This window comes from Kwoniella botswanensis, chromosome 3 (assembly GCF_036426115.1).
Source record: "Kwoniella botswanensis chromosome 3, complete sequence".
NCBI lineage: Eukaryota > Fungi > Basidiomycota > Tremellomycetes > Tremellales > Cryptococcaceae > Kwoniella > Kwoniella botswanensis.
In genome coordinates, this window is record NC_088601.1 from 755,535 (window position 1) to 778,758 (window position 23,224).

The 23,224-nt window shown below is 43.3% G+C and overlaps 11 protein-coding genes and 1 non-coding gene across 12 annotated transcripts; 7 read left to right on the forward strand and 5 right to left on the reverse strand.

The window, feature by feature from the left end:
• Positions 1-232: 232 nt before the first annotated feature.
• On the forward strand, positions 233-335 carry L199_008167. Its single transcript has one exon. It is a non-coding gene; the product is annotated as a tRNA-Trp (tRNA).
• Positions 336-617: 282 nt separating this feature from the next.
• On the forward strand, positions 618-2,117 carry L199_008168 (uncharacterized protein; the record flags this gene model as incomplete). Its single annotated transcript, XM_064893850.1, has 1 exon — positions 618-2,117. One exon carries the CDS (start codon positions 618-620, stop codon positions 2,115-2,117), a length of 1,500 nt encoding a protein of 499 aa, XP_064749922.1.
• A 980-nt stretch (positions 2,118-3,097) lies between these two features.
• On the forward strand, positions 3,098-3,372 carry L199_008169 (uncharacterized protein; the record flags this gene model as incomplete). Its single annotated transcript, XM_064893851.1, has 2 exons — positions 3,098-3,116; positions 3,188-3,372. The coding sequence occupies 2 exons, from the start codon at positions 3,098-3,100 to the stop codon at positions 3,370-3,372; spliced, it is 204 nt and encodes a 67-aa protein (XP_064749923.1).
• A 655-nt stretch (positions 3,373-4,027) lies between these two features.
• L199_008170 (uncharacterized protein) lies at positions 4,028-4,834 on the reverse strand (the record flags this gene model as incomplete). The annotated part of the gene is made up of 3 exons (XM_064893852.1): positions 4,028-4,065; positions 4,343-4,651; positions 4,762-4,834. The coding sequence occupies 3 exons, from the start codon at positions 4,832-4,834 to the stop codon at positions 4,028-4,030; spliced, it is 420 nt and encodes a 139-aa protein (XP_064749924.1).
• A 319-nt stretch (positions 4,835-5,153) lies between these two features.
• L199_008171 (uncharacterized protein) lies at positions 5,154-6,499 on the reverse strand (the record flags this gene model as incomplete). Its single annotated transcript, XM_064893853.1, has 5 exons — positions 5,154-5,251; positions 5,325-5,424; positions 5,579-6,132; positions 6,202-6,407; positions 6,468-6,499. The coding sequence occupies 5 exons, from the start codon at positions 6,497-6,499 to the stop codon at positions 5,154-5,156; spliced, it is 990 nt and encodes a 329-aa protein (XP_064749925.1).
• A 548-nt stretch (positions 6,500-7,047) lies between these two features.
• L199_008172 (uncharacterized protein) lies at positions 7,048-10,243 on the forward strand (the record flags this gene model as incomplete). Its single annotated transcript, XM_064893854.1, has 9 exons — positions 7,048-7,224; positions 7,364-7,444; positions 7,530-7,639; positions 7,702-7,852; positions 7,907-8,274; positions 8,335-8,459; positions 8,511-9,863; positions 9,925-10,152; positions 10,227-10,243. The coding sequence occupies 9 exons, from the start codon at positions 7,048-7,050 to the stop codon at positions 10,241-10,243; spliced, it is 2,610 nt and encodes an 869-aa protein (XP_064749926.1).
• Positions 10,244-10,723: 480 nt separating this feature from the next.
• L199_008173 (uncharacterized protein) lies at positions 10,724-12,989 on the reverse strand (the record flags this gene model as incomplete). Its single annotated transcript, XM_064893855.1, has 8 exons — positions 10,724-11,035; positions 11,134-11,413; positions 11,559-11,862; positions 11,935-11,986; positions 12,053-12,136; positions 12,234-12,327; positions 12,415-12,569; positions 12,687-12,989. 8 exons carry the CDS (start codon positions 12,987-12,989, stop codon positions 10,724-10,726), a joined length of 1,584 nt encoding a protein of 527 aa, XP_064749927.1.
• A 1,079-nt stretch (positions 12,990-14,068) lies between these two features.
• On the forward strand, positions 14,069-16,381 carry L199_008174 (uncharacterized protein; the record flags this gene model as incomplete). Its single annotated transcript, XM_064893856.1, has 14 exons — positions 14,069-14,257; positions 14,308-14,320; positions 14,393-14,413; positions 14,499-14,572; positions 14,646-14,777; positions 14,858-14,906; positions 14,970-15,000; positions 15,057-15,115; positions 15,185-15,264; positions 15,349-15,556; positions 15,654-15,894; positions 15,977-15,997; positions 16,079-16,098; positions 16,149-16,381. The coding sequence occupies 14 exons, from the start codon at positions 14,069-14,071 to the stop codon at positions 16,379-16,381; spliced, it is 1,371 nt and encodes a 456-aa protein (XP_064749928.1).
• A 147-nt stretch (positions 16,382-16,528) lies between these two features.
• L199_008175 (uncharacterized protein) lies at positions 16,529-16,905 on the reverse strand (the record flags this gene model as incomplete). The annotated part of the gene is made up of 3 exons (XM_064893857.1): positions 16,529-16,658; positions 16,762-16,828; positions 16,884-16,905. The coding sequence occupies 3 exons, from the start codon at positions 16,903-16,905 to the stop codon at positions 16,529-16,531; spliced, it is 219 nt and encodes a 72-aa protein (XP_064749929.1).
• A 211-nt stretch (positions 16,906-17,116) lies between these two features.
• On the forward strand, positions 17,117-18,514 carry L199_008176 (uncharacterized protein; the record flags this gene model as incomplete). Its single annotated transcript, XM_064893858.1, has 6 exons — positions 17,117-17,241; positions 17,309-17,512; positions 17,610-17,702; positions 17,800-18,042; positions 18,154-18,278; positions 18,381-18,514. The coding sequence occupies 6 exons, from the start codon at positions 17,117-17,119 to the stop codon at positions 18,512-18,514; spliced, it is 924 nt and encodes a 307-aa protein (XP_064749930.1).
• A 296-nt stretch (positions 18,515-18,810) lies between these two features.
• L199_008177 (uncharacterized protein) lies at positions 18,811-19,548 on the reverse strand (the record flags this gene model as incomplete). The annotated part of the gene is made up of 3 exons (XM_064893859.1): positions 18,811-19,054; positions 19,136-19,260; positions 19,342-19,548. The coding sequence occupies 3 exons, from the start codon at positions 19,546-19,548 to the stop codon at positions 18,811-18,813; spliced, it is 576 nt and encodes a 191-aa protein (XP_064749931.1).
• A 938-nt stretch (positions 19,549-20,486) lies between these two features.
• On the forward strand, positions 20,487-22,637 carry L199_008178 (uncharacterized protein; the record flags this gene model as incomplete). The annotated part of the gene is made up of 7 exons (XM_064893860.1): positions 20,487-20,729; positions 20,803-20,927; positions 21,008-21,142; positions 21,241-21,330; positions 21,412-21,784; positions 21,902-22,012; positions 22,131-22,637. The coding sequence occupies 7 exons, from the start codon at positions 20,487-20,489 to the stop codon at positions 22,635-22,637; spliced, it is 1,584 nt and encodes a 527-aa protein (XP_064749932.1).
• Between the last annotated feature and the right edge of the window lie 587 nt (positions 22,638-23,224).

Consider the following 23,224-nt stretch of genomic DNA (forward strand, 5'->3'; position numbering starts at 1 on the left):
AACTATGCGGGGCGATACAATTACTGCACTGATCTTACCATTCGCGTCGATACAGGAGATCTCCTCTAATTCATTGATTTTAAGGGTAGCGTCACAAAGTAAAAGTCTATTTAACCAGAGTTCAGATTAAGATTTACTTACATCATCAGATTAATTTGACTGGAAGTAGCAATGTTACCACCGTTTCGTTCACAAAGGGATATGTTTTTGACAAAGGAAGAGCAAACATCAAGGAGCTGTAGTTCAATTGGTAGAATAGTAGATTCCAATTTGGACCTCTTCGGAGGTTTGTTTGGATTATCTATTGGTCGCAGGTTCGATTCCTGTCAGCTTCAAGAGAAAAAATCTTGAAACTTGCTCTTCAGCCGGTTTAAACACCCGGCGCGCAACTCCGATCTTTTTGTGTCTTTTGGTAGTTATCTTTGTTGTCATCAGTTGATCGTCCGTTTTATCTGCTGAGACAATCTTGGCGTTGCATATATCGGCTTGTCTGTATCATCGACTCAACCGGAATGAACAAGTTCTAAGGAAGACTGCAGCGAAACGAACTTGTACAGCGTTTCAATCTCTTCAGCTGAAGAGGGCTTAGTAGAAAGATAAATGTTTCACATGCAAAGATGGAATCAAAGATCTCGTTGAATAGTAACCCTCCCCCACCATATCAATCTACGGTATCACTCAACACTCTCACTCACCTACCCCCTTACCAATCTTCTATATCCGTCAACAAACTCGGTCAATCATCATCTACTAGAAGTCCTGCCGGTCACTCGTGGATCCACAATGATGCAATATGGTCGAGTCTTATACCCTTGCTACCTCCCTCGACATTATCAGCTTTGTCTAGAACCTGTAAATCAGTATATCACCATGTGATCCCTCACCTGTGGAAGGTATACAGAATCGAGTCAGATGATCAATTATGGAATCTACTCTATTCGCTTGGGAAGGAAAACAAGAATCAATGGAAGGGATGGCTAAGTAAAGGTAAAGGCAAATTATCGATATTCAAAAGATCAAATCGCCCCTCCTCTTTTTCAACAGAAGATAATCGTCCTAGAATTCGATCTTTATTGGATATGGTCAGAACGATCATATTCGATATTATACCTTCACCTACCCTCTGCGCTCTGATTCCCAGATACCTACCTCGTTCGTCCAATCTTACCAATATTATCGAAGGCCAAGATGAATGTGAACGAGAACAAGAAAAAGTGTTATTCCCTAATGTGGACCAAATTCACTTCACTCCTCGATTGATCAAAGAGGTTATGAAATTCGGTTGGAGACCATTCCAACATAACGATTATTATTCCCATCTACTTGATGGTGTCAAACGTGAACTGCCAAATAAATATAGTCAATTACCTTTTGCTCATTTAGCCAAACCTCAAATATTGTATATGGATTTCCCCTCTTTTGAAAAAGGGAAACAACAACAACAAGAAAGTTATTACGATGAGTTATCGGCGGACGGTGTACCAGGTACAAGCTTATCATTCTTAACTTCCCTTGAAGATATTCATATTATACTTCCGGTTACTTTCGATTTGTCAACAGGAGAGGTGATCCAGTTCTTGAAAGGTAGAAAGCATTTCATTCATCTACCTAAAGAGTGGTTTATCAATCCACCCATATTGTCACTTCATAATGAAGGAAAATATGAAGACGAACTCGAAAATGAAGACGAAGACGAACTCGAATATGACGATCACAACGAACGTTCAACTCTCATTCGTTATCTTACGTATTTCTTGGAAGAGATAATGCATGCTGATATATTGATGAATTATCCCTGTAAGGACAAGATGGATGAGGATCATTATCGATTGAATTGTAAGACTAGATGGATCATAAGGTATCCTCCTTTCGGACAGGGGATCATGAAAGAAGTGAAGGACAATCTGTTAGAGATGGTGGATAGAGGTGAAATCGAGCGTCTTGCAAGGGATGGTATAGTCATGGTGGATGGTGATGAGAGGAGGGAGGACGTCAAAGAGATGCAGAAGGAAGGGATAGGAGGGAAGTCGACGACAGAGAAGGTTGGAGATGATAATGGAGAAAGCAAAGTCGAATTGTGGTTTATGAGATTCGAGAGCTCACAGTGTCTCAGATAATTTGACAGTGTGTAGTTGTCACATTAGAACCAGATAGCTTTCATAATTGTTTGGATAGTTAGGTCATCATTTTGTAAGGTAACAGATAGACTGACGACTTGTAGCGATATTGGTCACCCCGCCATGCCATGCTCATGAATGAATTGCTGGATGTCGCACGGGCAAAAATCCAATAATAGACCAACTCCTTTTCGAAGGTAGTATCTGTCACTGACATCGTTCAAGGAGTCCTTACTAATTGACATCGGTGCCATCATACCGCCTCATCATGACCAAGTTCGATGTTAACCTTTGACTGACCCTTTCTTATCCTTTGACTAGACTGTGCGACTCATCCAATCCATCCCTTCCTATCATACACACCCTTCAAACCGTCGAGTCAAGTCAATCCTCACACACCGGAAACCTCCTTCTCGCTATTTCAAGGTCATCCTTCGAGATGGTCGTCCGAGTCAAAAGTTACATCCTTCCAATTTCTACTCAATCTCACTTCGTCATCTAACGTCATACTAGACCCCACCTTTGAATGATCATAGATCTTATCTCGCAGCTTCACACCGCCTCTTGATATTTCCTTTGTAGAGGTCGACTCTAAATGTAGATCTGAGTCGAGATTGGCTTTCCAGATCGTCTCAGCAAACAAAGCTGTGAATCAACATGAATGGAGTTTGAGCTAAAACCAATGGCTCAACTCCAAGTTAAGGATGACTCAAAGGTCGTATCCGTTACAATGTAAATCTTCCAATCCAAAGGATCATGCAAGATTGCCGAGTCGATCGACACCATCTTTCACAAATCCCAATCGACTCGAAGACGTGGACATCGCGTTGGAAGGTATTCGAATGTTGGAAAAAAACAGGTATATAAACCCCATTGGTCACAGTTCAACTCCCAAGGTGTTTCTCATTCTCATCAAGCGATTTTATTCAATTTACTTATTTGCTTATTTTATACATACAAACCAAACGCATTTATACAAGATGTCTGAAACTCAACAACGTGAGTTGTCTTGACCTTATGGTAGGACAGTCGAAGTTGACGCTGATAATGACCCATCCGTGCTCTCGCAGAACCCACCGAACAAGTTCAAGTTCCCGCTGTTGACGCCACAGCCGCCGCCGGTGTCGTTCCCGAAGTCACCCCTGCTGCTACTGAAGGTACACAAGCTCAAGAAGCTCCCAAAGCCGATGAAGCTGGTAAGGGATTCTCTAAATCTGTATATCCTGTATCTAATGTTCGAGAGGTGAAGAACTGATTGTTCCGCTTGATTGAATTCACTCAGCCCCTAGCTCTTAAGCTTTCAGCTTAGCTACCCCCTAGACCTTGTCGACTACTTCATAAGCAGGGGTAATTAGTATGTATAAATTTCGAACGATGGAGGAAGAGTATGGTACCGTGATTTTACAGTGGTAAGATAGAGGATAAGAGGTTCAAGGAGGCGGCATCGATCAAATGTCTCGACTTGACGTTTTATCCTTTATGTTTCTGCTCAGGTAGTAGTAACTAGTGTATGATGCATCAGTGGAAGGATATCAGGAAGGATATCATGACAGATAGATTAGCCACCGCATCGATTGGTCGGATCATTAAGATGGCATTGAGATATCCGTCAGAAAGATACGCTTGAGGGCAACATCGAGTCGAATTTGGCGTATGTGTCTTTTGTTAGTGGTATTTAGTGATACGCGCAACCATCAAATGTCGTCTTTTGTCCTCCTCTTTCCTGTCAACATCCCCATTTCCCCCGTTAAACAACACTAACGTTAATAGACGAATGGATGTATCCCGAACCATTCCAAACCATCCCATTCCATCACAAGTATGTAACGAATTGTCTAGTCATATACTAAGTTCATTTCCCCTAATTACATCCTATCTCATCCCGTTCAAAGTGTTCAGGTATGGTATATTTAGTTCTTTCCGTATAATTGCTCGGAGGTGGTGATACCTGAGATTATACAGTAAAGTTAGCATTTATTCTCATCAATGAGTAATGATTGCTTGTTCTAATTGAGAGAGATCCACAATCCTCATGATTCTATTCTATTCTATATAGTCCGATGATTGTTAACATGAACACGTTGATCTTTCAATCCCATCGTCTCCGCTCTAACATTATACCTTGATCTAATACAACCAATCACATTACTCTAAACCCTCCTCTCCCCATATACTCACGCTCATATCCATTCTCAGTGAAATAAATAAAAAGAATATATACTCACCAAGTTCTTCAATGGTAGGTTTCAATTCATCCAAATAAGCTTGATATTGACCTTTGTTCTCCACCTTTTCTTTTACACCTTCCAAGATCCTGACTGCCGTGGCGTAATCGTTGACCTTCCTGGAAGCTCGGAGAGCAGCATCGATGACTTCAGTGGAAGGGACCAGATCATAGGCGAAACAGTTGTTTAAACCTCTTTGTAATTCGAACAAGTCACCGACGGAAGAGAAGAAAGTTTGGTATCGGCTGTTGAAGGATTCGTAAGATTCGGTTTCGTGAGAGTGGGCTCCACCTGATGCGAATCTGACGGCTATAATATCATACAAACATATCAGTAAGTAAACTATTTTAATATTGTCGACTATGTTGGGAAGGGTTGATATGTGGATACGTGTGATTTGAGGGAAGGGTCCGACTTACCACCAAAAGCGACGGGTCGGGAAGAAGGAGCTACGAAAGCTGGCTTGGCTCTGAGGATGGCTCTGAATGACATTTTTGAGGGATGAGGTAGGGATGAGAGAAAGCTGAGTGGTGAGTGGTATCCAGAGAAGAAGGATGAGGATATGTTATGTTGAGGAATGAGAAAAGGTTAAAGAGCTAAACGACCATAAGGGATAATTCGGAGTGGAACAAGTGGGACATACAAGAAATTCCGTCCAATCATAACGGCATGTTTTTCATTCCTTATGTGGGTCACTCAATCAAACTCAATAACATATCATATGTAGCAGTCATGCAGCGGATGATATGTTCGTGGTGGAATGCAACAAAGTAACATGGATATACAATGCAATAGACAATTACAACATTCTCTACATATCCTCCACACTCCATTGGTTCTTCTCGTACTCTCGTCTGACAGCCGAATTCTGAGCTTGGAAATACTTCTTTTCGAAACCGTTTGAGCGATCTACGCAGATGTAAATATAGTATCAGCATGATAGACCATTGAGGAGTAGAAAAGAGAGACGGATAGCACTCACCAACACCATCCCACCTGAATCCAGGCGGTATACCAAATCGATTGGGTGCGTACGGACCTTGATATTTCGGTCTTCTGGGACCTTTCGATTTCTTCTTTTTCTACGATGATTGTCACATATTAAATCAGCATCAGCCTGACTCATTCGTACAATCATAACACATTGCCCGGACGCAGTCAGGTCACGCATAAGTGTAACACACAGCGGATAGGCGACAAGATGAGATGATATGGAAGGAGAGACTATCGACTCACCGTCAGAAACTCCGCCGCTGGATCATTCCATCTTTCCACCTCTTGCATCTCCTTATTCATCTTATGATCATCTCTCGACACACCCACATTCTTCCTCTCACCCATCTCCCTTTCCTCTTCAGCTCTTGTCACTCTTGCCTGACGCTGCGTGAGACCTTTCGTCCATTCTTTCCTCTCTAGTTCCTTTCTCTTTGCCTCTTCCTCCCGTAATCTCTCTTCTTCCTTCAGCTTGTTTACATCTATTATCCTACCACTTGCATCTCGATGAACAGTCTCGTTATTGCCCTCCTCCTCATCGTCCTCTGGTTGAGGTTCAGGAGAGGGTTCCCTCTCAGCTGCGAGTCTCTCAGCTTCTTCGCGCATCTGCGCGGCTGTTCGCAAACCACCTCTCCTTTTAGGTAAGGTTGCCACAGGAGCGTCTGTATCTATTTCGTTCTTGACCCGGGGAGATGAAGGTCCAGCTTCGGTAGGATTGGATATAGGTAATGAGGTTGAGCCGACAGTCGACCAGGATGATTTCGATTTTTGAAATGTGGACAACCCCTTTCCAATTACTGTAGCGTCCAAGCCATTCCAACTATCAGCTGTATGCCTACCTATACGGTTGATGGAATGTAACTTACCAGGCGCATCTCCGTCTTCCATATCTTCATCTTCATCTCTATCTCTGACTTTCCACTCATCCTCATCTTTCAACATCAGTCCACCGCTACTCTCCCCCTTTGATCCTCCAATGTAATCTTCGTTCTTGGGTTTCTTCTTCTTCTTCTTAATGGTAGGATCGGAAGAACGTGCTAGAATCGCATCCCGTTTGGGTCCCGACATGTACCTGTTGGCAAAATCGTCAGTTACATGCCACAATGATAGCGTGGGCGATGGAAAGACTTACTTGTCAGCCAGGTAGGCTTTGAGATCTGGCATGATGAGTATGTTGCCGCCAGGGGGACGAGGTCTTTTCAGCTACAGCCGATGACTCCTTGATTTCCGCTGAATGTCGCGAGTCAAACCTCTGAGGTCGATGGCGAACACCACGAGTACCAGTATCGTCAGTGTTTGATGTGATATGTTTCAGGATTAGATGTACTCGAAAGAGAAAGATACTGTAGGCAGGTACGGAGGTACAGAAGGGGGTTGGTATGTCGGTGATCGCCGCCTTCCCTGCCATGTTGAGGTGGCAAAAATTCAGTATAACAAATTTAATTCCGTTACCACTCTTTCACTCTTCATTATTCGTGCTCGTTGTATCGTTGTGCGCGGCCCTGAACAGAGAGTATAGAGCATTCATTCAATAATCTTATCCTTCATATCCACCCACCTTTTCACCCATTCCTTCCTCTCCATACTCACATACACCCGACTCATCCAGCTGATACTATCAATATACCAACAATCAAACCCAGAGTGGAATCACATACCGTTTCTTTTATCTTATATTCTTCTCTTTTCGATAGTCAGATCAGATTCTTATAATGCCCCTTCCTTCCTTACATCCTCTACCAGCAAACCCCACTACCGGTCAACAACCTTTCACCACCACCTTGGGATCGAGAGGCATAAGTGCTGTAGCTCCTGCGAGCGGATCAAGTGGAGGAGTCAATAGGGAGACGTTGAAGTCGTTGCATGATGTCTACTGGAGTGATGATGAGGTAAGCTATCAACACTTTCATTCATCAAGAAAAATACAAGTAAAAGATGTGGAAAAACGCGTTATATATCCTTCGAGACCTCGAAATGATCCCCTATATCTCAATGGATAGCTCGCTGACATACTGGCTGAATCGGTAGGACGACCCCGATTGTTTACTTTGTGCGGAACCGTTAGATTTGTCGGATCTGAATTTCAAACCATGTCAATGTGGTATGCAGGTATGTCTATCTTCCTTCTGTGTATAAATCGTCTGGTAGATAATGATAAGAAAGAATGAAACTGACACACTCGGTCTCCCTATAGATCTGTCAATTCTGTTATAACAAGCTTCTAGGTTCAGATGCACGTTGTCCAGGTTGTAGAAGACCGTATGATGCGAAAGCGGTGGTATTCCAGCCTGTGGATTGGGAAGAGTAAGCTTCGTCGCTGTCATCATCAATGACTCGCAACTGACCCGCCTTTGCTTATTGAACAGGGTGAAACGTGCGAAGGAAAGGAAGACGAAGAGGGCGAGAACGATAAAGCAGCTCACGACTATGGGCAGGAGACATTTACTTGGGGTTAGGATAGTAATGAAGAATATGGTCTACGTGATAGGGATGAAGTTACCTGCGCCGGGCGACGAGGTGAGCTGTTTATTCAACTCTCTGGCCTTGAAGTCGTAACTCATATTTTAATAGGCCATACCGATACTACGGTCGAATGATTATTTCGGTCAATACGGTAAAATATCCAAAATCTACTTGGGTGACCGAACGAAATTATCTTCCTCGGCAGTCCCAACATTGACAGAGGATGATCCGTCAACCTCCACTGGGATATATATAGTCTACGTTCGGAGGGAGGATGCGGCGAGAGCCATAGCTTCTTTAGATGGTATACCTGCACCTCAAGGTCCACCAGGCTCAGTGTTGAAGGCGACATACGGCACCACACGTTACTGTGAATCTTTCCTCAAGAGTCAGAAGTGTGATACACCCAATTGTCATTGTTTGCATGAGTGGGGAGGTGATAGTGATTGTTTCACTAAGGAGGATATGGAGACTGCGTGAGTGTATCCGCAAAATCAGTTATATCGAAGACTATCACGCTCATGTTTTGTATTTAGCTTGACCAGGCCTGCCGAGTACGATGCCCGACAAAAGCAAACGATCGTATCGGCTGCTCCTCAACCCCCTTCACTATCTTCGAAAACGGCTTGGCCAAAGCCTTCTTCAGACGATGTCAATGGAAGTGAGTCTTTTCTAGACATACCTCTCTACTTTTCCGCTGACGGTGTCGCAGCTTCAACAGGTTTACCAAGTGCAGCTAGCTGGGGTAAAGGCGTCACCGTTAAAACCACCAGAGCTAGTACTGCTAACCCAATCGCTCGACCCACCAAGATTGGTAATTTTGTTCCTCTTGGCAAAAGCAATGCTGCCTTTCCTCTGCCCACTCCTTCGCCTACGATACCGATCATCATCAAAGAGAAGAAGGAACGAAAGTCCCAAGCTATGTCTCGTGGAAAGAGTACCGATTCGTCACAGAGTGCTGCTACCGGTAGTGCCCAGACGTCTCCCAAGAAGAAATCTGCCACTTTACCATCCCTCACCTCGACTAAACCTGCTTCCTCTGCTCCATCTGCTCCTCCACCACCTCCCGGATTGCCTCTCTCCGCTTCGACCTCGACCGCTGTCGCTTCTGAGCCTATCTTAGACGAGTTCATGGATGAGCAAGCATCGGCGGACTCGGATGCTGGACCATCATCTTCGTCACCCGCACCTCAAACACCCGCTCGATCTACCGAATCCATACCTCCAGAACCACTATCTACCGAACCTATTCCTATCCACTCACCATATCCAGAACCCGTCATCTTCTCGTTCCCAGCGCACGACAAGGATTTCGCTTTTGTCCTTGGTTTGGATGATTCGGAATTGCAAAGAAGATATGCCCAAGCTGGAGGATATGAGCCTAGTCCATTTAGCAAGACTTTGGAAGGTCTAGCTGAACTCGGTGTACATGCCCCCGAATTACCTGATCTTTTCGATGCTCCGTCCAGAAGAGGTTCATTAGGTTACAACGGACTATTTAGACCGTTCGATCCGTCTGGAGAGGATAACTCACCTGCGATATCGGATAGTACACCTGGACCCTCACGCATGAGGGGAGAAGATCATAATGCTCAACGAACAGAATCTCGATTCGGTTTTGCCAGACCTTCCTCTAGTAGTTCCAGGGGTCAAAGTCCATTTAGCAATATGAGAAGAAGTGTAGCTGAACAATCTGGTTTAAGGGATGGATGGTACACCCGTCAACAACAGCACGAAGATACTTTTTCGCCTCACCCTCATCATCAGCAGAATGATCCTAGAACGGCTGCATTGGCTGCTCAAGTGGCATCCTTCGTTGGAAGTTACGATTCTTCTGTTGGTGGCAATGAGACTAATTGGACTGGTGGTGCAGGTGCAGGTGCAGGAGCTGAATCGGTATATTCGAATTCGCCTTCTCATCAACGTCAGTTGGGTCTGCAGCAACAACAGCAACAAGGTGGATACGAGAGGAATAGATTGGATCATGGTGGTTTAGTTCAAGGTGGTAATGCGTTCTTGCAACAGAAGGGTTTAGGTAGATCGGATCGGGAAGAATATGAGCCTCGTAAGTGATAATAACATATATAATGAGACCCATGACTAAAACCGTCGATGTATCTATTTAGCGGTATTGCAATACGGTACGACTCAAATCTATTCCAATCCCGCTCATTCTCAACAACCACAACCACAACAACAGAGAACATTATTTTCACCTGAATCTAATTCCGTTCACGATGATAATGCATACCAATCACCCCTTTCCTTCGGTCAACAACATCAACATCCCGATGCGAGACAATTGATGGCTTTACATCATTCCAGAGGATCTCCCACACCTCTTGCTGCTCATGGTGAGTTGGATTTTATCATCGTGTAATCTGTGTCAGGTGACAAGTGGCTAATGAGAATGGGTGTATGTGTGTAGCTTATCGAAGATATTAGTCGTTTGTCGCCTCTAGGATAAGAAACGGGAAATCACCCGTTGACTTTCTGTCCTCAATCAAAACCAAAATTCATCATTCATTTGATATATACCTACAGTCCCCTTTATATACCCTTTTTGATAAGCTGAATTATTGAATTGAATTGATTCGATATGCATTGCGAACCAGTGCATGTGCATGATATGTCACTGATTAAAGTACTGCACAATCACCGAAGTGAAGTAATCCATGCTGACATTTCAATCCACTGTAAAGAGAGTCTTTCCTTCTACGACTTTACTATGCACAGTGAAGAGATTCTCCAAGCGGATCAAGATCAAGTCATCATCAATTTCATCTTTCTAGGATATGTCTACTTTCCTATATATGTCGTTTCATCGAGAACAGTTCTATTCAACTCAAACTTACTGATCAATCCTCATCTCCCATTAATCGCCATATCGATATCACTGCAGATACTCAATGCCATACAGAAAGTCTAGTCTCTACCGTACAACCCAAACTTTTTGATATTCTCCAACCATTCCCCCTTTCTCTTCTCATCCATCCTCTTACTCAACGCTTTGGCTCTCTTTCTCATTTCCTCTCCTTCAGGTCCGTTAACAATCTCCAAAGCATTTCGAACTTCCTCTTTCAGTGCATCTTGCGTACCATGTATGACGATACCCTTTCGATGAGCTACCTCTTTACCTACTGAATGACCTGTACGGTGCTGGAGGAGCTCGATACCTAATCCCGAAGAATGGATTTGGGAAGCTAGCATGACTTGATCACCTCTTCGACCCCATGACTATTTAGGTACAGTATCATACATTACACATTAGCTTTGAAGATCACTCATCATATATACCATACCATTTAATTTTATTCAAGGTGTGCTTGACTCACAATAATCGGTACACCCGCTTCTACACCTTCAACCACAGAATTCGCCCCACAATGACTTACAAAACAACCAATAGCCCTATGGGACAATACGCCCACTTGGTCTACCCAATCCGGTGCGATACAAATACCTTCTTTCTCGGAGAATTCGAGAGTATCCTTGATATGTTGCGGTAAGGAATGTTTTTGTTTACCACATGCGTAGATATAGGGTGTTTTGGTCTCTTCAAGGAGGTCGAAGAGGGCTGGAAGGGTTGGACCGGCATTGACGAGTGTACCGAAGCTGTCCCATGCAAACAGTATATCAGCTCATGTCCTCCGTTTGGATTTCCCTTTGATGTGTAGGAATAGTACATATGTACTGCGTCCCCGATGACACATGAGTCGTGAGTTGACTGTTGACTTTCGATTTTCAACTTTCTACTTACCTAACATAAACCACCGATTGATCTCTTTGCTTATCCAAAAACTCCTTGACACCCACCCCCCAATCACCCTTAGGTTTCCTCTCATACCATCCCAATTCAATCACCTCTTTCTTCCCACCTCCAGTGAAAAACTCATCTTGTCGTATCGCATCGAGAGCCTTGGGCTCAAGGACAGAAGCTGGGAAACATGTAATCCAAGTTTCGGGTAATGAAACGCATGATTGCCAACCTTGGAGATATTGAGTCCAGGCTATTTCGGCGGTGGAGGACCAGTCGATTTCCAATGACCAACTTTCGAATGAATCTATAAAACATGGACAATCAGCTATTAGATCATGACACTGTATTCCATAAAGAAGGGGAATATTCGGCTCACAGAATGGGGCGTATCCTGGAATCTCAAGTAATTTATCCGATTCAAATACGCACTACAAGCAAATTTATGAGTTTCAGAATTGGCTTAAATGTAAAGTATTGTAGGTTCAGTGGCTCACGGCTTTGTAAGCTTCCGTAAACTTGGTGAGGAAAGCTGCTTGAGAATTGATATCGGGATTGGATTCGTCCAAGCCTCCTTGAAGCTAGACAAACATACGGTCAAATATACGTACCAAAATTAGTGTAAATTGCAATTTATAGTTGGTATATTTGTATTGTATACTTTGGCGGTGAACTTACCAAATTGACTTGAGGTGCGTTCTTAACCTCTGGATAATCTTCCAAAGCCTTTTCGAGGAATCGTAAAGAACCGTTCTTCTCTTCTCCAGCGAGACTAAGTCAACATCCATATCCAAATCATCCAGTCCAGTAAGTATACCTGTTGACTTGGTTTGTATATATGTTTGTATGGGGCACTCACTATAAGATTTCACCGATGGGTAGAGGATTATATGCGACCAATCTGAGAGGGTTCAAGTGAGGGAAGTTTTCTTCTACTTTGGACTTGACGGTGATCCAGAAGAAACCCGCTGCGTCGTAGATGAAGATCGAAGGATGAGGCCAAGGTGCTGAGCCCTATCAAAGCATCAAGCATGGAGCAATGTAAGCGCGTCTGTTTTCATCATATCTTATGCTATTTGATTATAAGAAGCAGATAGTCTGTCTATACTGCCAAGTGGTCCAAATACTTACTAGTAAAATCCCTGCATAACCTTCACCACCTTTATAAACCACATCCATATACGAACTAGTCACATCATTCCATTCCCTTCTCTCACCGACGGGAACCAACTTGATCCTCCCTTTTACATCGTCCGATACACCCTGATTCTCAATGAGATTTTGGGAGTTCTCTAAATTATTGGTATGAAGGATCACCGAGATACATAGATCAGAAGTGTGAGTCAGGAGTGCAAGAGAAAGTTCAATCACGGGTGGGACATGGGAGAAGGGAGCGATGGTACCGATAACGAAATGAGATTCAAGTTCGGACATGTTCAAAATACTGAAGTAAGTTGTCTTTTCAATGCAATTGGAGATTAATCTTATCCAGAATAAGAAGAAGTTTTGTTGCTTTACCACACATTGGGTCTACATTTTAGAGCGCTTTTATACCTTCTCTCAGACAATCATTAGGGGAATAGGGCAAGAGCGATTCCTCTACGGTCTATACGGTCTCCCGGATTACCAAGACCGAATGATTTGTCATTGACCGACGATTTGAGATCGTACGACGAATATGCCGAAGGTGTATCGCAGGTGTAAGATTACCGTAGCGGAGATGGGTTGTAAGTGTAATCGAGTAGCTGGTCCGAGCTTATCTTCGAAAAGGTAACTTTGAAACGCTTCGATCACATTTGACTTTACATCCACGGTATCGTCCTGCTAATGTGCGGGTTTGCAGGGCAATACAGCTTATGACATTATCGTACCATGTCCTTAGACTGATTTTGTAGACGGAGTGATCGAGCGATTACAAAGGGAGATGGGGTGCCTAGCTCTGGAGTGGCTTCGGCTTCCGAAAGATCCTCACATCGTTGCATAGCAGCAATAGATATATGTCCGTCTGGTCGGGTCGGAGAATCCCATCGCATACAAGACCTTTAATGATAATCAGATGTGGAAAGGTGTTGTTGTTTCGATGTAGCTGCTTTATAATTTACTTACTGTACGCGGTTGTATGGTTGTGAGTGAAATTTCAATGAGAGTCATGCCTGGGCATAACCGGTCCGAAACGTCTTGTACTGATACAGCTGATAAGATAATTGGAAATCCACTTATCGAGTATGCCTTATAACTCACGTGTCATCATTCGATTATGCCTTATTCCATCTAACAGATATGAAAACATCCATGTATTATGCCTTATTCCAATCGTCCTTATTCCAATCCATATTCATACGATTGGAATACATCTACCTATTCGAGATGAGCACCGGACTGCTACTGCTGTTGACTCGACTCGATGCAAGAGACGCTAAGATATAAATAGACGGATACATACTTTGATTTCCCATCGCATCTCAAGGATTCTATCATTTTTAATATTAACATAACGAAGACTTCGAACGATCATGTCAAAAGATCAAGTAAATTTAGCTCAATCTGAGCCAGCCATGGCGGTCGAAGAGACTCAGCCATCTAGGATAGTCGAACAGCTCCAATTAGACGAAGAAGGTCGGAACGGCGTGACTTCATCGCTCCCTCGTGTGGATGGTGGTTGGGGAGCATGGAGTTATCTGGCTACTGCTACAGCTTTAGAGGTGAGTCGTGCTATCTATCATGAGTCTACTGTGTGCTGATGATTTGATAGACCTTGGTATGGGGTGAGTTATGATATACGTCAATGAAAGTCCAGAGACCGAGACCGACTGATTCTCGATCGATGATCTGATAAGGTATGGCGAATTCTTACGGTGGTGAGTCCCAGGTCATCTCTTCTCCCAGCTGGAGCTGGAAGATACGGACATTGATCATTATGGTTTGGTGTTCATCTCCATATAGTATACCTCGATCATTATACTATCTTATATCCTGCCTCGACCGGTCTATTACCTATCATAGGAACAGTCGCAATGGTACGTTAATCCACAGCTACCTACCATTCTGTCCTTCTCTACTCATGCTGAACGAAAATTGTTCGTCGTACAGGGTATCATGTATCTCTTGATGTCTCCACTCTCACTCTATCTCACGACATACCCCCGTCAGAGGAAGATCACCATGTGGATAGGGTTGGTGGTGATGTTCTCTGGATTTATCGGTGCGGCTTTTGCAAGTAGCGTGAGTCCATCTGATTTCATTTAGATATTCAACCCTCATAGTAGCGAGTGGAGACTCACAGTATCTCGTATGGGCGATAGGCAGCTGGGTTGGTTGTCAGTCAAGGGGTTTTGTATGGTATAGGTGGGAGTGAGTCATACCCTACACCATGTCATGTCGTGTATATGTGCGCTGATTTCTCATTTCCACTAGCTCTGCTATATTGTCCCACCACGAATTATATGTGAATACACCCCTATCCTTTTTGATATTATTGCTGATGAAGTCATGTTCGATCAGGTTCGAATGGTGGTTGAACAAGAGGGGTTTAGCATCGGGTATAATGCTCTCTGGGACTGGTACGTGTAACGTATCCGCATATCTATCAATACATTGTCTGACGAGTAATCTTGAATCTATATGTGTAGGTGCTGGTGGTCTAGTCATGCCTTTGATCTCAAATGCGCTCTTACAGAAATATGGGAAAAGAACAACCCTTCTTTCGATCGTACGTCACAACTATTGCATTACATATTCTCCATGGCAAGGTAATATTTCATACGGGTTAGACGGGCTAACCCATTTCTCATAGGGTATATCATATACTATCCTCATCGCTCTTCTCATCCCATTTATCAAACCGAGATTACCCATCCCATCTTCAACTTCGACTTCTTCCTCCAGAAGACCCAGACCCAAGGTGAACTGGGGATTCATGAGGAGATCGGCATTCTGGTTACTCTGGGTTGGAGTGCTGTTCCAGGGTTTAGCAGCTTTTATGCCTGTCACGTATTTACCTTGTGAGTGCAACAGGCTATTCCACATCCCATCATCTCGCATATGGGATGAGCCGCACAACGTGTACTTACCTTGTACTGATACATGAACTTGTCACAGCCTATGCAACAGCCCTCTCACTTTCACCTACCATCGGCACACTCACCATCGCACTGATGAACTTAGCGAGGGTACCCGGACAAGTCATCATAGGTCATCTAGCGGATAAGATGTCGCCTAGGAAATTGATCCTGCTCATGGCGTTCGCATCGGGTGTAAGTGTCTTTGCGGGATGGGGAGCAGCTAAAAACGTAGGTGGGTTGGTTGGATTCAGTCTAGCTTTTGGGGCTTTTGCAGGAAGGTGAGTCAAGCGGTCGATCTCAACCACAGAAAAGGAAAGAGTACGGATGTTGATGCCTTATATCACTTGAATGGGTTATTAGTTACACTGCGCTGTTCTCCAGGTAAGTTCACGTCAGCGTCATGATGTATATCTATTGTGTCATATAAAGCAGATAGCTGATCGAGTTGTGAGTTACATATAGATTTATAGCTATTCTAAATCGTAAGTCCTCCTACCGCAACTCGTATAGGTACTGACAAGTAATACCGTAGGGGACGACCCTCATCTCCCGGCCATTCTCTACTCCCTCTTCTTCCTAGCTAGGGGGATAGGCTCCATAGCTTCCGGGCCATTATCTTCTGCCCTCATGTCCCACAATTCATCTTTGGACGGGGCGAAGGGAGGATACGGAGTAGGTGAATTTGGAGTGTTGATCATTTGGACGGGGGTTGGCATGATCATGAGTGGTGTTGGAGCGGGATACAAGAATCATAAGCTTGATTGAAATCGATAGGATATAATGTATTTCTGTATCAATAGAACAATGGAATAGATCAGATCTAGTATAAGTTTGGTCGATGCAATATTGATGAGCCTCAGAAGCATGAACTCACGTACTGTATCACACAAATCATCTCTTACCTGTACTATACTATACAATCTTCCCCTGTGAGCCCGATACCATCCCCACCACACCTCTCGCAGCTTTACCACCGAAATCTCTTCCTGAATTACGGGCAGCTAAGAGCGATATCACCAGACATGCTCCTACAAATGCGGTACTACGCAAAGAGAGGCATGATATCATCAGCATCTCATGAATGTATAGGTGGATTATCATTGTAATTTAGATGGTGGGGCTCAGATATAGATACAAATACGTACAATCTGTAGAATGTGGTTCGGGAGAGTTGACGTTCTTCCTCTGATGTTCTTGAAGAAGCGAATATGGCTGTGTACATGAGTCAGCATCGTAGGATGATCATTGTTGGTCATGCTTAGCTTACATCTTAAGTTGGGTAAAGCCATCTTTGCAATGCAATGTTTCCTGGTCACGTTGAGTATTAAGATGAAAAGAAGAAAGAAATGACGGAATGTAGCATGTTTGATGAAATGGAAAATATCGGTATCCGGTTGTGATTTGTTTTCGTCTCATGTTTGATTATTCCATCTTTCTTTCTTTCCTACTCTACCATACTTGATTTATCTCCATTTTAAGTATCGATACATCACCTTAGCGATGTTCAAGAAACGATCCAGACCTACATCCGTACGTGACAAACCCGCCGCTGAGCAGAATCAAGATGAGAAAATAGATACACCTACGTCTGAAACTCCTGAACCTTTGGAAGATGATGATACAGGGTGAGTCTTATCGTCGCAAAATTTTCGACGCATCTGAACAGAACACTTATACGTGAATGTGTCAAAGTCGAACTATCGAAGATCTAGTGCTACTTCGTAAACTTCGTAAATCCCAGGCTCAGCAGGGTATAGATCTCGAAAAGTTGAATAGGGGTGAACAAGAGAAGAAGAGCGGGAAGGGTAAGAAGAAAGAAAAAGATTTGGATGCCAGTGAGAAATATGGGCTGCAGGCTGGACCTGCTAGAGGGAAAGGAGGCGAGGAGAAAGATGAGTGAGTTAAATTATCATTCTTTACACATACGAGTTCTTTGATAGAGATCAAATGAAGGATGTAGCCGATAGCTGATGTCTGGTTATAATTGAAACAGTGAATTGGAAGATGACAATGAACGAGCGAAGAGGTTGGTAAGGACGAATAACTTCACTCAGCAGACGAATGCTTTGGATGTGGATAAACATATGTGAGTGGATAGATCTGTTCCACATTGCAAAACCACCACCTTTGTTCTCTTTTGTTATGATTGAATGAAAGCTCACACTGACTTGTCTTGCTCGCAGGATGGCATACATCGAAGCTGAACTAGCCAAAAAACGAGGTGAAACATCAACCACCGACAAAGATGGCAATACCAATGGCAAGCAAAATGAGAAATACGATCCTCAAGCTGAATTATACAAGATAGCAGAGAGGTACCAGGTGATAGAAGGGAAAAATAAAACGAAGAAAATTGACGATGAGGGGAATGTAACGAATTCGTTGGGAATGTTAACTTCTATACCAGAGGTTGATCTAGGTATGGAGTGAGTGACGTTTCGGTCTTATTTTGTCTCCATCTGCTCTCTGCTCTTTGATATTGAGAGAAGGGGAAAGGATTCTTGCTGATTTAATCCAATGTGTTTGATTTCTTGCAGTAATCGTCTGAAGAATATCGAGATGACCGAGAAAGCAAAGAGGGAAATGATGGAATCTCGTAAACAGGCTGCTCTGGAGGCTGCAGAGAAGGAGGAAGAAGAGGACGATTATGCTGCTGCGAGGTGTAAGTGAAATTCATCCATTGGATTCTACACCTATGTCCAATATCAGCTTCCTCCTCATGAAGCGTACGGTTATGCTGATCTAGCTTATCGTATACTTATAGTCTACCGACCTCATCAGAGAGTCGCTTCTGATATATATGCTATACAGGAAGCTAAGAGGATAGAAGCTGGTTTAGCACCACGGGCGGAGAATGCGACCGATGAGCAGGTCTACGAGAGGTTTAAGAAAAGGTAAGTAATGAAAACCCCAACATGTATCTCGGGAATGATATAGCTGATGTGTTCAGTAGGATGAAGCATTAGCCTTATCGATCAGTCTACGCAGAAAAATCAAGATTGTGGTCATATGATTTACGAAAATATCACTCCCCATCGATGTATTATCATGATGTTGTACACTACAATGAAAATAGAAGGCCAAAGAGTTGCCAAAATAGTATGGTATTCATTTTCATCGGATACGTGACGGATATCATGTCCAAGCTCAAATTACCATTGTCCATTCCAACGACGACTGTCCTTGTTCTTTATCTATCCATCTAATTCAGATTGGATCTCCGCTAACAATTCACCCAAGAATGACTCTTCTTCTTCCTCTCCCTCTGCCGTCTCTGTTGGTGTAGCAGGCTCGATGGTAGATGTGTTACTTGGGATAGTCGAATTATCAATCGATGTTGATGTTGATGTTGCTGTAGAAGTTCCGTTACTGGGAGGAAGGACTTTATGATTTTGGGTGTAGGTGGTAGTATTGGTTGAATCCCATAGTTGGAATACCCTATAGGATGATAATCACACGAGTTAGCGGCAACAGTCAGATTGAATATGATGGTTGTCAAGAGATGACGCGACTACTTACAAAGTTTCACCAGCAGTCACATTGACGTTCCAGGTGAAGATCGTTTCAGTGAGATTGGTGTATTCGTATAACCATGTTAAATTGGCATAATATCCTCCTGTACCAATCTGGATGTTATATGGTGCCTACTCGCATCAAACCAAACATATCATATAAGTTGTACTTCTTTTTTTTGTGAGAAGTATATATGCGTATGGTGTACTTACCGTACCAGCATCTCCATACCCCCAATTCAACGTGACGTTCTCGCCCTGTACGGGCGAATCGGGAATGACAGTAAGGTTGAGCGAATTGATAGGTGCTCCTGCTAACACTTTGACATCTTCCCTTCTTTCGTTTCTGAGAGATGTGGGGGTAGCTGATGTAAGGCTTGCGAAAGCCGTAAGCGCGACGAGTATGTGGGAGATGAACATTGTCGGGGAGGGTTATACGTTGCAGGTAGAGACGAGGTTATGGAGATTGGCTCGAGGTTGACGGTATGTGATCAGTATATATCAGTGGCTGTATTAATGTATTTGAGTAAAGTTGAAAGAGCAAAAGAGAGAAATAGAGAGAGCCATCAACATCAACCAAGTCAGCTTGAATGCATGCATCGCCTGCACTTGCCCAGTTTTGCAGTGACTACGAGTGTTGTTGTTTTGTTCTTTTGGTGATGTATGTCATGATGAGGGAAGGCCCTGTTCATTCGTTTAAGTCATTCGACGTTTTAGCGTGTTTTTTTTCCCCCTTGGGTGAGGTTTCACGTTTCGGAAGATGGTCATGACAGTAACCCTGTTTTGGAATCAAGCTGGTGTCAGTCGGTCATCATCTTCATCTGGGTTTGAGCTGTACGAGTAGATCAGGTGACGTTCCTATGCGTGTCCACAACTTGGATCAGAGATCGATGCATGTGCCAAGTGAGATGAAGATGAGTAGCAGTGGGGTATGGTGTTGTATGGTGTGATGGCAGTGGGTGACTGCACGTGCCTGATTGAAATCTAGAATGACCGGAGCATTCGAGTAGAAGAGTGAAAAAAATTGATCATCTCATTGCATTGCTCATAATCACTCATCCCATTTTGGTTGTACTGAAACTGCACATCACTCACCTCATATATCGTACATCATAGCATATCATCCCAACCAACCCGCCTCTCACCTCTCTCCATTAAAAGTGAAGTGAATTGACCTGTGTGTGGTGACCAACTCGAAGCAACCGTTGGACGCAAACAAATCACGAAAATAACGAAGAGCACTCAATAGTACTTCCTGTCATATAGCAGGAACCGTTATCTTGAGAAGATCCCACCCAGTACAAAGCAAACAACAGCGACGATCAACTCGCTCGACATTGTGTGGGCAACAGAACACCATGTCAGGCAGTTCGACTCCCTCATTATCAGCTTCGACACCCACGCTATACGACTCTGAACGAGAGATGCCTAATGAACGTACTCACCTTTTGGGTAAACGTAAATCCGTAGAACCATTATCACCCATCATCTCGCATTCACAGTCACAGCCACAGGATCAAGATCAAGAAGCCCAAGAGTCTCAGGAGGAAGGAGAAGAGGTGGAAGTATATGTACCAGGCAAAGCATCTTTCTCCCAGACTGTACGTGGTTCCCAGCTCAGCTTCATAATAGAGAGACCAGTGGTAACATACTGATTCTGGAAATCATGAATAGCTTTTGAACGTATTGGGAGATCTGATAGGGACGGGACTGTTAGCTTGTCCAGTAGCTATTGCCTATGCAGGATGGGTGTTGGGGCCTATATTCCTGTGTATAATATGCGCAGTCACTTTATGGACGTAAGTCACAATCACTTATTCACAATTACAGAGAAAAAAAACTTCGTTTGACTGATAGTTCAATGTGATTTTTGAATCAGACTCAAGATATTGATTAGGATAATAGAGAAAGATCGACGGATGCGAAACTTCGCTGATGTTGCCAGGTACGGGTTGGGTGAAAGAGCTGAGAAGTGGATAACGGGGTTGTTTGTTGGCGATTGTTGTATATGGCTGTGAGTGGTTGATCTCTCGAATCACGACCACCTTTGAAGAAGAAGATAAACATGAAGGAGGGTTGGGTATGCGTGAAGCTAATATTACCCTATTGTAGTATCGCCCTCATCGTCCTTTTCTCGGACACGATGGAAGCTGTCTTACCTGTATTTTCAAGTAACCAGTGGAAACTTGTTGGACTAGCTGTGTAAGTGTCTACCACCTCATACTCCCATGTATATTATCACACTTATATACCACCTGCTAATTCCTGTGCTTTTACGACCAGTATCATTCCTCTAAACTTCGTTCCACTCCGATACCTATCCTACACCTCATTCCTCGGAGTCCTATCAACCTGGACCCTAGTCTGTATCCTGATCTTCACAGGTCTCACCACGACCGAATCACCCGGATCAATCTCTCATCCATGTCCTACGGACCTATTCCCAACTCACGGATGGATCAAATTGGGTATTTCCTTTGGACTGTTGATAAGCGGATTTGGTGGTCATTTCCTAATACCGAATCTGATTAGAGATATGAAAGATCCCCAACAGGCTGATACGGTCGTTGAAGTTGCTTATGGAATTTGTATGGTCGTTTATGTCATTGTGGCTGTATTTGGTTATTTGATGTTTGGAAGGGATGTCTCTGATGAAGTGAGTTCAAAGTCAAGCGTTTAACAACATCTTTACCTCTTGCTCTCACTTAATCGTCCTTTTATTCCAATTCACGATATCGTTCGATTACTGACTCCTCCATGTGATTTCCCACAGATAAGTAGAGATTTGGCGAAAACCCCTGCTTTCTCGCCCACCTTGGCGAAGATCGCAGTATGGATGGTAGCGTTGAACCCCTTGACCAAGTTGCCCTTGGGATTAAGACCTGTGAGTGCGCTGTTACCAATTGACCTATGACCATCGTCTCGTTAATCTTTTTGGTCTCTACTTCACCGTGAACAAATTTGGAACAATCAAGCTGATTGATCTCATACTTGTTCACTAGCTATGTGACGTAGTCTACACATGGTTTCATCTTCAACCAACCATCTACCTACCCACCAAACACACCCCTACACTTGCATCTTCTTCTACATCTTCACCGATCTACTACGGAGAAAGCGATGAACCCCTCACACCGACAGTCGCCTCATCCACCTCTACCCTCCTGGTATTCCCCGAGATCGTTCATACGAAATCCAAATTGGAAAAACAACATGATCGACGTGAACTTTTGAAAAAATACATCTTCCGACCCGGTATATCAATCTTGTTGATTATTTTCTTCATATTGGGTGCATTGGTATTACCTTCCTTCGAAACTATAATGAGTATAATGGGAGGTGGGCTATCGGTTATCAATTGTATACTCATACCTTTAGCTGCTGGATCAAGTTTGTTCGGATGGACAAAGAAAGATAAGATTGTTTTTGGACTGGCGGGTTTGGTGGCGGTCATTAGTGTCGTTTGTGCTTTGTTGAATGAAAGTACTGCCTCTGCGACTGGTGTATAAACCGTCGAGAATCGAGAGTACCATTATATGGACAAAATCGCTGTCATTTGATAAATCTCCGATTGGATCGGGATTAGAATAAACAGAATCAATGCTCATGGGGGATCGGAAGAAAGTGATCTTTAGGCAATCAATCGGAAATTGGGTCTATTCACCGTAAACATTTTTCTTATACAAGGTCATTCAAATATACTAGTCCTTCTTGTTGTATCTTTATCAAATCACCGACTGTTTGCATCTTGCCACAGTGATGCATGTAACTCTTATTTCATATAAATCAGAATGAACAAAAACAAAAACCTTTTCTTTCCTTTTTCTTGCCAATAAAGACATATATATATTCGTCTCTTCAACGTAACGTCTCCACTCTGATAAACAAGAACCCAAAGCGAGCCATCACACGAATTGAATTGCGAGTCGAGTTATTATTATCCATGCACAAGGTCAACCCATACATCTCTTTGCCTCATTGCCAATCTCTCTCTTTCCCCTCTCATGGTTTGTTGAATCATCGATCTTGAAATGATTTCCTCATACACATACAGTATCGCAATAGGAGATAATCATATTCATGTACATATATGACT